We start from the raw sequence: 12335 nt of genomic DNA on the forward strand, positions 1-12335 counted from the left end.
CCTTGATTCCTTGGAGAAATGTGCTGCCTGCTGCTTTACTCTGGTTATGCAGACCAAATCTAAAAGATCAGACACGTTTCCAGACAGTCTACAGTACAAGAGGAAGCTGAGAATAACTTGTCTTGAAAATGCTCCTCGGTCACCTTAAGTGAAGGTGCTCACCCACCATGTGTGCAGGAAAGCATAACCAGACATGAAAGGATCGTCTTGGATGTACCTCTATGCTGAGAGATGAATGACTCTCATCATGGTGAACAAATTCTTGGATCGTATGAACTTGCTTCATTAGGAGGTCACAGTAGAGGCGAAGTTCAGACATTTTGGTTTTCAGAGACTCACTGGTTTCACTTATTTCTGAAAGGAACACATGCAAACATTCAAACAGACCATTTTCATATTTTAGGGGCTAAGCAACAAAATGGAATCATTAAAAAGTAAGGCAATAGATATAAGTACCTATAGCTTGGGAGGTATGAGATCTTGAAAATAGAATGTAAAGTTTTTCCCTGAGGAAACATCATCTTTTTAGCTAACTAGAAAAAGCTGGCAGTCATATATCTGACACAAAGTTTAGGTAGATTAATTTCCAGAGAGGGGTTGATGACAATGAATGCCTTATACAGGATATTTCCATTCCATTATTCATCTTTCATTTAATAAGTGATTGCATTTCTTTTTTTGTAAATTGGCTTTTCTTGTCCTTTACAGTCCTTTTTTCCAGTTCTGATTTTTGTTTTTCTCTTAATGATAAATTGAAAATTTATAAAAGTTCTTATGCATTAAAAATAGCAATCTTTCATCCATTCAAAATACTACAGATATTTTTCAAGATCTGTCAGCTTTCTTCCACTTTTCTTTATTGTATTTCGGTATATAGGAGTTTTTAACTTTTATGCTGTTCAACTGCTCTATATAAGCATTTATTTATTTTCTTTGTTCCTTTCACAGCTTCATTTTCACATAATATTGTTTTAAGAATCTGTTTTAATTAAGAACCTACTTTTCTTTCTTTATTATCTCCAGACACACTAAACATCAGCCATAATCTTAGCCACTCACGTAGCAATACCTTCTAAACAGATGTGTAAGCAGCAGAGAAAGGAAAAGCAGTGCACACGGTAGATCCTGGTACTTCTGCATATTCCTGGAGCCAGTGGCACTGCTTTGTGGTGCTGGCCACAAGCCCCTGCAGCCAGAGTGGGCCAAAGCAGCTCAGATCTGGCTGCCCATTCAACCTAACGTAAGTTAAGTTCTACCCAAGTTTAAGGCCATTCTTTCTTTTTTATTGAAGTTATATTATATACACACACATACACATATAACAAAATTTACTCTTTTAACCATATTTAAATATACAATTCGATGGCATTGAGACCATGCACACTATTATACAACCATTACTACCATCCATCTCCAGAACTTCTTCATTTTCCCAACTGAAAGTCTACACACATTAAACACTAACTCGCCTTTCCTCCCTCCCTTAGTCCCTAAAATCGCCATTCTTTCTGTCTCTATGAAACAAAGACAAAGGTGTGGAATTATACAGTATTTGTCCTTTTGTGACTGGCTTATCTCATTTAGTGTATATTCAACACTCATCAATGTAGGATTTATCAGAATTTCCTTCCTATACAAGGCTGAATCATGTACATATCATACTATGCTTACCCATTCACCCAACTATAAACATTTGGGTTGTTTCTATCTTTTGGCTATTTTGACTAATCATTCTCTCTTATCCTACCCTTAACCATACTTTATCCATGATGTTCTTCCATATATTTGAAAAGTGTTTAAATTCAACCCTTAGCCTTCATTTTGCAATTTCCATATTTAGTTGCTTTCACTAATTTAAATAACTTCTACTGTTTTTAATTATAGAAGTAATACATACTCTGAAAATTTTTGAAAACTGAAAAATATATAATAAAAAATATGTAGAAAAAAAACCTGTAATCTCACAACCAAGATATAAATACTGTTATTATTTTTTCATTATATTTGCACATAACTGAACTAGTACCGTAAATTATTTGCTTGGCTTTTTATTTTTCTTTTTGGCCTTGCTGCGAGGCTTGGGGGATCTTAGTTTCCTGACCAGGGATTGAATTTGGGGCCACGGCAGTGAAAGCACCAAGTCCTAGCCACTGGACTGCAATGGAATTCCCTTGTTTTGCTTTTGAATTGGAAATATATGGACATGGTAAAGTCAAAAGGTACAGTCAAAGGGTCTAAAGTGAAAAGCAAGTCTTTTTCCACAAATTCCCTTTGCAAAGGTAAGAACTTGACCAATACTTACACATTTTTCCTGAACTGGCCAAGGAATTGCTATGTAATGTTGAATATTGCTCTTTTTAATTAATGATCATATGACTTTGAGCATTTCCTCACATCATCAAAATCCCTCCTAAACATTTTACAGGCTACATGATATATCAGCCTACAGAAGCACTATATTGTTTACTGAACCTTTCTCCTAAATTTAAACCTTGGCAATATTTAGAAATTTTCTCATTATAATGAACATTTATGTACACAGATCAACATTTCTGATTATTTCTCTGGAATGAATTACTATAAGTGAACATAAAAATTTACATTTATGTTTAAGAAAATATTTCCACCATTAAGGAAAAATGTATAGTTACCTTTTTCTTTTTTAGTCCTTGTGTCAGTCAAACAGGCTTTGGAGCTCCCCAGAGCAACCAGCCACCTCTGTCTCTCAGCTGCATTCACTGCCTTCATGTAGAAATGCTGCTCTCCTGGAATGATTAATTCCATTCTCGTGTTGTCGGCTGAATGGACTATGATGATAAACAAAGGTGAGATACAGTCACAGACTTAAGTAATTTGGGGAAAATCAAATCATCACTTACTGCTAGAAATCTGAGACCTAAAACCACAAACTTTGATTCAAGATGTAGGCAGTACCACTTCCCTAAGGGGCTATCCAGGGACACCCTCCAAGCCACCATTCTCACATATACCCAGGTGGGCAGTCAAGTGGTGGCAGCATATGAAGAGAAAACAGCCAGCAAATTAACTACTGAATGTGAGATCCAAGAACTCCCTCCCTTGGGACCACCTATACCACTGCCACACTTCCCACACTTTTTTTTAAACTAATTTCTCTGAAAGCAGTTTGTGTTTTGGAACACTCCCGAACTCCCACCCAGACCTAGGATCAGTTCAGTTCAGTTCAGTTGCTTAGTTGTATCCGACTCTTTGCGACCCCATGAACTGCAGCATGCCATACCTCCCTGTCCATCACCAACTCCCGGAGTTCACTCAGACTCACGTCCATCGAGTTGGTGATGCCATCCAGCCATCTCATCCTCTGTCGTCCCCTTCTCCTCCTGCCCCCAATCCCTCCCAGCATCAGAGTCTTTTCCAATGAGTCAACTCTTTGCATCAGGTGGCCAAAGTACTGGAGTTTCAGCTTTAGCATCATTCCTTCCAAAGAAATCCCAGGGCTGATCTCCTTCAGAATGGACTGGTTGGATCTCCTTGCAGTCCAAGGGACTCGCAAGAGTCTTCTCCAACACCACAGTTCAAAAGCATCAATTCTTAGGCACTCAGCTTTCTTCACAGTCCAACTCTCTCATCCATACATGACCACTGGAAAAACCATAGCCTTGACTAGACGGACCTTTGTTGGCAAAGTAATATCCCTGCTTTTTAATATGCTATCTAGGTTGGTCGTAAGTTTCCTTCCAAGGAGTAAGCATCTTTTAATTTCATGACTGCAATCACCATGTGTAGTGATTTTGGAGCACCAAAAAATAAAGTCTGGCACTGTTTCCCCATCTATTTCCCATGAAGTGATGGGACCAGATGACATGATCTTAGTTTTCTGAATGTTGAGCTTTGCTTGGCATAAAGTTCAATAAACGGTAAGTAAAGTAACGTTCCATCAGAACAACAGTCCTCAAGCAATGAACATCTCATAATAACCAGGAAAACATGAGCATTTTGAAGATCTCCTCTTCCTTTCCACCCTCCTCCTCCTCTCCTACACTACCCCCACCCTGGATCTCAGACAAAAGAAAGCTAACCAAGAATTATACTGAGCCAATCCTCAATCTTTGCTGTAAAATTAATTTCTGTTATATTGTCATTAATCAACAAACATTTACACTGCTCAGAGCAGTGCTTGTAGAGGGGAAGATAGAAGAGGGGAAAAAAGGTGTCTTTGCTCTAACAGAGGAAATAATTTTATCCAGGCAACAAACTAATATGCTAAAAATAAGGCACTGAAATATTGAACTCTTTGGTACAGAGACATCATGTGTGATTATAACAAAAGGTAAGAAGCAGCAGAAAGTGAAAAAGTTTAAGAAGGATCTGATGACAGCAGAACTTGGTTAAGAGAAAAATAGCACAAGATAAGGCCTAGAAAACGAACTGAACACAATATGTACTGAGGATATCAGGAGATAGGCCTAAATAGAGCCTTGTGTTGGATTACAAAAAGATATATTCATGAATAAACAAGCTGGGTGGAGTCAAATGATGAGGAGCCCAGAAAGTCTGGCAGAAGCCCTAACTTAGATGATCAGTTACTGAAAATACTGACCAGATGCTCAGTGTACAATGGCAAATAAGTGCCACAAAAGTTTTGTCATGCTATTATTCTACTTATAAAGACCGTTCTTGGATATTCTGTTGTTGGTCACTAAGTCATGTCTGACTCTCTGCGACCCCATGGAATGCAGCACACCAGTCTTCCCTGTCCTTCACTATCTCCCAAGTCTCCTCAAACTCATGTCCATTGAGTCAGTGATGCCATCCAACCACCTCATCCTCTGTCACCCCCTTCTCCTGCCCTCAATCTTTCTCAGCATCAGGGTCTTTTCCAATCAGTTGGCTCTTCCCATCAAGTGGCCAAAGTACTGGAGCTTCAGCCAAGCATCAGTTCTTCCAATGAATATTCAAGGTTGATTTCTTTAGGACTGACTAACTTGATCTCCTTGCTGTCCAAGGGACTCTCAAGAGTCTTCTTCAGCACAATTCACAATTTGAAAGCATCAATTATTCGGAGTTCAGCCTTCTTTATGGTCCAACTCTCACATCTGTACATGACTACCGGAAAAATCACAGTTTTGACTATACGGACCTTTGTCAGGTAAGTGATATCTCTGCTTTTTAATACATTGTTGAGGTTTGTGATAGGTATTCTTCCAAGGAGCAAGCATCTTTTAATTTCATGGCTGCGGTCATTGTCCACAGTGATTTTGGAGCCCAAGAAAATAAAATCTGTCACTGCTTCCACTTTTCCCCATCTATTTGCCATGAACTGGTGGGTCTGGATGCCATGATCTTAGTTTTTTGAACACTGAGTTTTAAGCCAGCTTTTTCACTCCTCTTTTACCCTCATCAAGGGGCTTTTCAGTTCCTCTACTTCCCTTATAGTTATTATAAAATATTGGCTACATTCCCTGGCTGTACAATATATCCTTATAGCTTATTTATTTCATACACAGTAGTTTGTACCTCTTAATCCCTTACCCCTATTTTACTTCTTCTCTCTCCCTGCTCCCCACTGGTAACTACTAGCTTGCTCTCTACATCTCTAGTCTGCTTCCTTGTACCTTTCTATTTTAACAAAGGTCAAGAATAATATTTTCTAGGACCTCCTGGCAATCTAGGGGTTAAGACTCCACATTCCCAATGCAGAGGACACAGGTTCAATCCCTGGTCTGGGAACCAAGATCCCACACATGACTCATGGAGGAGCCAAAAAAAAGGACATTTTCTTTAATATCCATTAATGTTGAATGTATGAATATTCAATGCCTCCCTCGCAACTCCACTCCAGTTCTAGATATATACTGAACAGAAACACATATATATATTCAACAAAACAAATACAGGAGAATGCTTATGGCAGCTTTACTTATTACAGTCCCTAAACTGAAAAAACAAATACCCATCAATACTAGAATGGAGAGCCAAATTGTGGGACAATCACACAATAAAAATATTACACATCAGTAAGAATGGTGACTGTTACACAGAACAATTTTGATGGCTTTCACAAACATAATATTTAGTTAAAGAAGCCGGACACACAAAAAAATACTGATCTATTCCATTTATAAAATGCTCAAGAGCAGACAATACTTTATCTACGGTGATAAAAGTCAGATTAATGGTAACCTTTTAGAGAGATTAGTGGCTCAGGAAACATGATTATTAGCCCAGCATCTGGAATGCTGACAATATTCTAATTCTTGATTTGATGGTAATTACACAATTGTATTCAGTACTTTGGCATTCATAAGGCTGAATATTGAAGATTTATGCCCACTTCTGTATCTTACTCTTTAAACAAACAAGGACAATAAAAATGCTGCCATGGCTTGAAAAAGTTCTAAAGTTGCCTTAGAATTCTGCCACTAACAGTTTTTAAATATCCTCAAGCCTGTCAAATCTTTGAACTTTGAATGCAATTTGATTTCTCAAAAGAGTTAGTATCTCATTTGGAATCAAATCTGAGTAATAAGATTAAATAAAGCCATCATTTTTAAAATAAAAATTCATGCTTTGAATGTGCTTTTCTTGTGTGATTTATAAAAATAAACAAAATTACACCTTATATAGTTCAGGGACTACGCATGTAACAGTCCCACCAGGGTGAAATGTTCCTGTATCTTACGTAGCCATGAACCCCTGTATGGTCTAACACTCCTTCCTCTAGTGCTTTATCTTTTCCTTCAATTCTCTTTGAAGAATTCAATACTTTTCATTATTATTTTCTCTGCTCTCTCCTACCTTCTTGCATCCCACATACCCCAACTACGCACACAAATGAATCAATGGTCCACAAAACCTTCCTTTATGAAAATTACAGCAGGACTTAAACTGCTTTATTTCTCCGCTTTTGAAAAAGCACTGTATGGGGGAAAAAAAAATTGGGAGGGTAACTTTACAGTAGAGAAATCTGATAGACACTGCTTCAGCCAGGTGGTCAAGGTTAATGTCAAGAACAATGTGTCAGCTCTCTCAGGTCCTAACTCCCAAGATGACCAAGAAAAGAAGGAACAATAGCCATGCCCAATAGAGCTATAGCCACGTGCAGCCTGTTCACTGCACCAACTCTGCCCAATGTGTGCCCAATGACACCATTAAGGCCATTTAAAAGTTCACCACTGAAAACAAAGTAGAGGCCGCAGCCATCAAGGACATTTCAGAAGCAAGCGTTCTGTGCCTAGGTGCTTCCCCAGCTGTACTTACCTTGAGACTACACTACTGCATGAGTTGTGCCAGTCACAGGCACAGGAATCATTCTCGTGAAGCCCAGGTGGACCAAACACCCCGACCCCAGTTTAGATCTGCAGAAGCTGCCCCATGACCTCCACCAAAGCCCATGTAAGGAGCTAAGTCCTTATACACTGAAGAAAAACCATCCTCTCCAAAAAAACTAAAATAGAAATTATACTTTGGGGAAAAAAAGTGGGCTATCATGTTGATAGCAAGTACTCCTGACACGATGTTATGAGAATGACACTTTACCTCTGTGATCTTCCTCCCTAAAACCCAGAAGCCCAGTCTAATCATGGGGGAAACATCAGACAAATTCCAATAAAGGGACTCCTACAATATTCCTGATAGTACTCTTGGAAACTCTCAAGATCATAAAAAAAGAAGAAGAAAAGGAAAACACCTCTATAACCCAGAAGAGCTTATTTGCAGTTCAGCAAAAAACCAGAGTTTACAACTCTGAGTTCATACTTCACAAATCTACTTCGCTGGCCTCATCTTCTTTGAGATGAGCTTCCAATCTTTACAATATCTTTCAATGAGAATGAGAAAAAAAAAAAAAACACAAGAAACACTTGTAGACTTAGCATGGACCCTTAAAGTGGCATCCACAAGAAACTGTTATTCAAGTCCAGACTGGAAGACTAACACTTGTACTTTGAATTTCAAGTCTAAGTATTTTCATAGAGGGTGAAACATAAAAAACTCGTGCTTAACAACACTAAGTACCATTTCTGAATGCTATGGAGATAAATGGCACTAGAAAATATCTACCTGGTTTTCTCCTCTTTTTGCAGTATGCTGAAGAAACTATCACTTACCTAACTTCAGATTCATCTAATTCAATATATTTCACTTACCTTTTATTTCACAAACTGCCATCTTTATACTTCCTTTGCTCCCTTTGCAAACGTCATCTTGAGAATCATAGTAGGACAGGATTCCATTATCTAAAACAAACCAACGAGGCTGCCAACCTACAAAGATCATAAACAACAAAAGATTGATAAAAAGTTACATTCATCACACTGAAAACTAGGATTGAAAAATTTACTATCCATGTCATTTCTTGATTCTAAAATAACATTCTAACAATGAAATTTTTAACTGCCAAGATCTGCCCAAAATACTTTTGCATCAATCTCCATTTTGTTGGGAGAGATTTCTGGAGAAACCTCTAGATCAGCATAAATATGGGGAATGACACCTTTATTCTGCCTCACAATCTTCTCATCAACAACCCATCAGACCTATCTTTAATAATTGCTCTACATTCAGAGTACAACACAAACTGCTCATTTTTTCTAACGGAACGAGAGTTATGATGTAATGGAAAAAGCAACAGAAGATATGGATGCTAGTTCCAGTTCTACTTTCATTTTTCAGCTGAGTTGCTGCTGTTCTTTAGTTGTTAAGTAGTGTCCAGCTCTTCTGCAATCCCATGGACAGCAGCTCGCCAGGCTCCTCTGTCCATGGAATTTCCCAAGCAATAAAACTGGAGAGGGTTGCCATTTCCTTTCCAGGGGATCTTCCCAAGCCAGGGATTGAACCCACGTCTCTTGCCTTGGCAAGCAGATTCTTGAGCCACCTGGGAAGGCCTTTAGTTGAATAACCTGGGAAAAATCTTTTCATCTAATAAATATCAAAATTTTCCAATCTCCAAAATAAGTGAATTGAACAAGAAGACCTCTCAGGTGCCATCCAGCTGTCTAATTCTGCAATGTGATCTTCCTCTCAACTATAAAACACTTTACCTAAGCAAACTCCAGACAACTTCAAACTATGGTACAATTGCACTTATTTCACATGCTAGAACGGTAATGCTCAAAATCCTTCAAGCTAGGCTTCAGCAGAACATGAGCCAAGAACTTCCAGATGGAAAGCTGGGTTTAGAAAAGGCAGAGGAAATTGCCTGAGATCAAACTGCCAACATTCAATGGATCATAGAGAAAGCAAGAGAATTCCAGAAAAACATCTGCTTCATTGACTACACAAAAGCCTTTGACTGTGTGAATCACAACAAACTATGGAAAATCTTAAAGAGATGTGAATACCAAATCACCACCTCACCTGTCTCCTGAGAAACTTGTATGCAGATCAAGAAGCAACAGTTAGAATTGGACATGGAACAATAGACTAGTTCAAAACTGGGAAAGGAGTATGACAAGGCTGTATATTGTCACTCTGCTTATTTAACTTCTATGCAGAGTACATCACATGAAATGCCAGGCTGGATGACTCACAGGCTGGAATCAAGAGTGCTGGGAGAAACAGCAATAACCTCAGATATGCAGATGACACCACCTTAATGGCAGAAAGTGAAGAGGAACTAAAGTCTCTTCATAAAGGTGAAAGAGGAGAGTGAAATAGCTGGCTTAAAACTCAACATTCAAAAAAACTAAGATCATGGCATCCAGTGCCATCACTTCATGGCAAATAGATGGGGAAAAAGTGGAAGCAGTGTCAGACTTTTTCTTGGGTTCCAAAATCACTGCAGAAGGTGACTTCAGCCATGAAATTTAAAAGACACTTGCTCCTTGGAAGGAAAGCTATGACAAACTCCAACAGTATATCAAAAAGCAGAGACATCCCTTTGCCGACAAAGGTACATACAGTCAAAGCTACAGTTTTTCCAGCAGTCATGTATAGATGTGAGAGTTGGACCAAAAAGAAGGCTGAGCATCAGAAAACTGATGCTTTCAAATTGTGGTGTTGGAGAAGACTCTTGAGAGTCCCTTGGACTGCAAAGAGATCAAACCAATCCTAAAGGAAATCAACCCTGAATATTCACTGGAAAGACTGAATGTGAAGCTGAAACTCCAATACTTCAGCCAACTGATGCGAAGAGCTGACTCACTGGAGAAGACTCTGATGCTGGGAAAGACTGAGGGCAGGAGAAGGGGATGGAGACAGAGGATGAAATGGTTAGAGAGCATCACCAACTCAATGGACTTGAGTTTGAGCAAACTCCAGGAGATAGTGAAGGAGAGGGGAGCCAGGCATGCTGCAGTCCAGGGATTGCAAAGAGTTAGACACAACTTAGCAACTGAACAACAGCCATAATAACAACACCGACCCCCTTGCACACAGTGAGTGCTGCAAGAATTCCAGTCTCTTACAGAGAAGCTGCATACCCTGTGGTGAGAGCACGGATTCCCATCACTCCTCTCTTTGCCCTGCCATTACACAGCACAGGCAGAAATGCTAGACACTGAAAATAATTCATTTAATTAGTGTTTATTCAGTGTTACAGTACACAACTATCATAGATTTGGCTCCAATGCAGTGGTGGGGATGAGGATGAGGGCTTTCCTTGAAGCTTAACTTCCACTCTTTCGAATCAGACTCAAGTGTTCCCTGAAATCTTATCAAGCATGCACTGATTTACAACAGTTCACTGATTAATAACACAGTGACCATGCTGGAGGCGTGTGACTGCCCTTGTTGTTTCTGTGACTATTAAATCACCATTCAGCCTGGTCACTTTAGACACTGCCTGCTGTATGATTAATCAGTTCAGTTTTTATGGGTCAAATAGTACCAAGACAGAGACAGATAGGGGATTCATTCTTAAACCCTGATATAGACCCAGGATTTACCTCCCCAAAAGGCTTTACCGGTTATGCTTTCCAAATAACAATGCTGAGCTATCATAAAAAGATTAAATTTCACAGTAGAGAATGTGGTAATATCATTCAGAGGGATGGATATCCAAAACCAAGTTTCAGATGCTTGGAAAATTCTGTATTTGAAACACTATAGTCCTTAATGAGGCCTAGCAAATTGGTACATAACTTTCTTGTTCATCACTGCATTCCCAGAACCTAGGAAAGTTGCCTGGCACATACCAGGTGCTAAAAAAAAAAAAAAAAAAAAAAGTGATTGTGTGAATGAATGATTAAATACTAGAAAATTAAGATATTGCCTGTTACCCACGAGAGTATGGGGCTTCCCAGGTGGCTCAGTGGTAAAGAACCCGCCTGTAATGCAGGAGAGGTGGGTTCAATCCCTAGGCTGGGACGATCCCCTGAAGGAGGAAATGGCTACCTACTCTAGTATTCCTGCCTGGAAAATTCCATGGACAGAGGGGCCTGGAACAGTCCATGGAGTTGAAGAGTCAGATACAATTGAGTGACTGAGCTCACCACACATGAGAGTAGAGATATGCAGTATATCCACGAGAATATACTGTATTGGGCATGCATAGAAATGATGAAAATGGTATCTTTCCAAACATTATTTCAGCTTGACAAATTATAAGCAGCATACAGTGAAAATGCACTCCTTTACCCCATGTCCAGTGTCTTTATGCGACAAATTGTGATTTTGTAAGCTTGCGTTATTGTGATTCAGTATCTCTTTCAAATAAATATTGAGCAGAATGATTCATTTAGAATTTGTACCAACTTGAGAGGTGACTACAGTCAAATATATTAATCTAATTAAAACTGCTAATGACCTTCTCTACATACCTCTTTGAAGACATAATTAATAAAATCATCTCAACTGATTCACACATATATATGAGGACTATATCTGTAAAAAAGATTCATAGGTATTCTCTTTTTTACTACCTTTTCAAAACACATGTTTTTTAATCTCAAACTATCAAATGTTACTGAAATTCTTATTCTCTACAAAGGATTCTTAAAGAACACTGTCATGGAACTGGAAGGTTCCTTAAAGATCACATTATGAACAGTCACTCATCCTTCTGACCTAAGATGAACTAAAACTAATAATAAGCATGCCACTGAGCCAAATTTAAATATTAAAAAGAGTTCTTCCAAATGAAAGATTTCATTTTATCAAGCTCCTATGTGCCATACTAGCAGTGAACTTAAAATGCTCTACAAAGATAAAAACTTTAAGCACATAAAGTTAAAAGCTCAACTAGCTGGAGGGTCACTAAAACTACACTTCGTTCCCGGAATAAATTCTGACTTATCTTAGTAATCACCCATTGCTCTGGGCTACACATAAGAGGTTCCTCACATGAACTTCCAAGACACTGTGCTTATGCGTATTTGCAATGAGATGATCATTTGCATCTCAAAACGTAGTAGCTA

The 12335-nt window shown here is 38.7% G+C and overlaps 1 protein-coding gene and 1 pseudogene across 1 annotated transcript in view; one reads left to right on the forward strand and one right to left on the reverse strand.

Annotated features, from left to right (window-relative positions):
- The window catches only part of PLEKHA3 (pleckstrin homology domain containing A3), a 36736-nt gene that overhangs the window by 22652 nt on the left and 1749 nt on the right, over positions 1–12335 (reverse strand). The window contains exons 2-4 of the mRNA XM_004004543.5: positions 8127–8243; positions 2652–2807; positions 218–354 (exon numbers count right to left, since the gene is read on the reverse strand). Of these exons, the coding sequence (XP_004004592.1) occupies positions 218–354; positions 2652–2807; positions 8127–8243 (410 nt within the window). The remainder of the gene's footprint in view (positions 1–217; positions 355–2651; positions 2808–8126; positions 8244–12335) is intronic.
- LOC121818820 (small ribosomal subunit protein eS26-like) lies at positions 7024–7378 on the forward strand (annotated as a pseudogene).

This window comes from Ovis aries, chromosome 2 (genome assembly GCF_016772045.2).
Source record: "Ovis aries strain OAR_USU_Benz2616 breed Rambouillet chromosome 2, ARS-UI_Ramb_v3.0, whole genome shotgun sequence".
Classification (NCBI taxonomy): domain Eukaryota; kingdom Metazoa; phylum Chordata; class Mammalia; order Artiodactyla; family Bovidae; genus Ovis; species Ovis aries.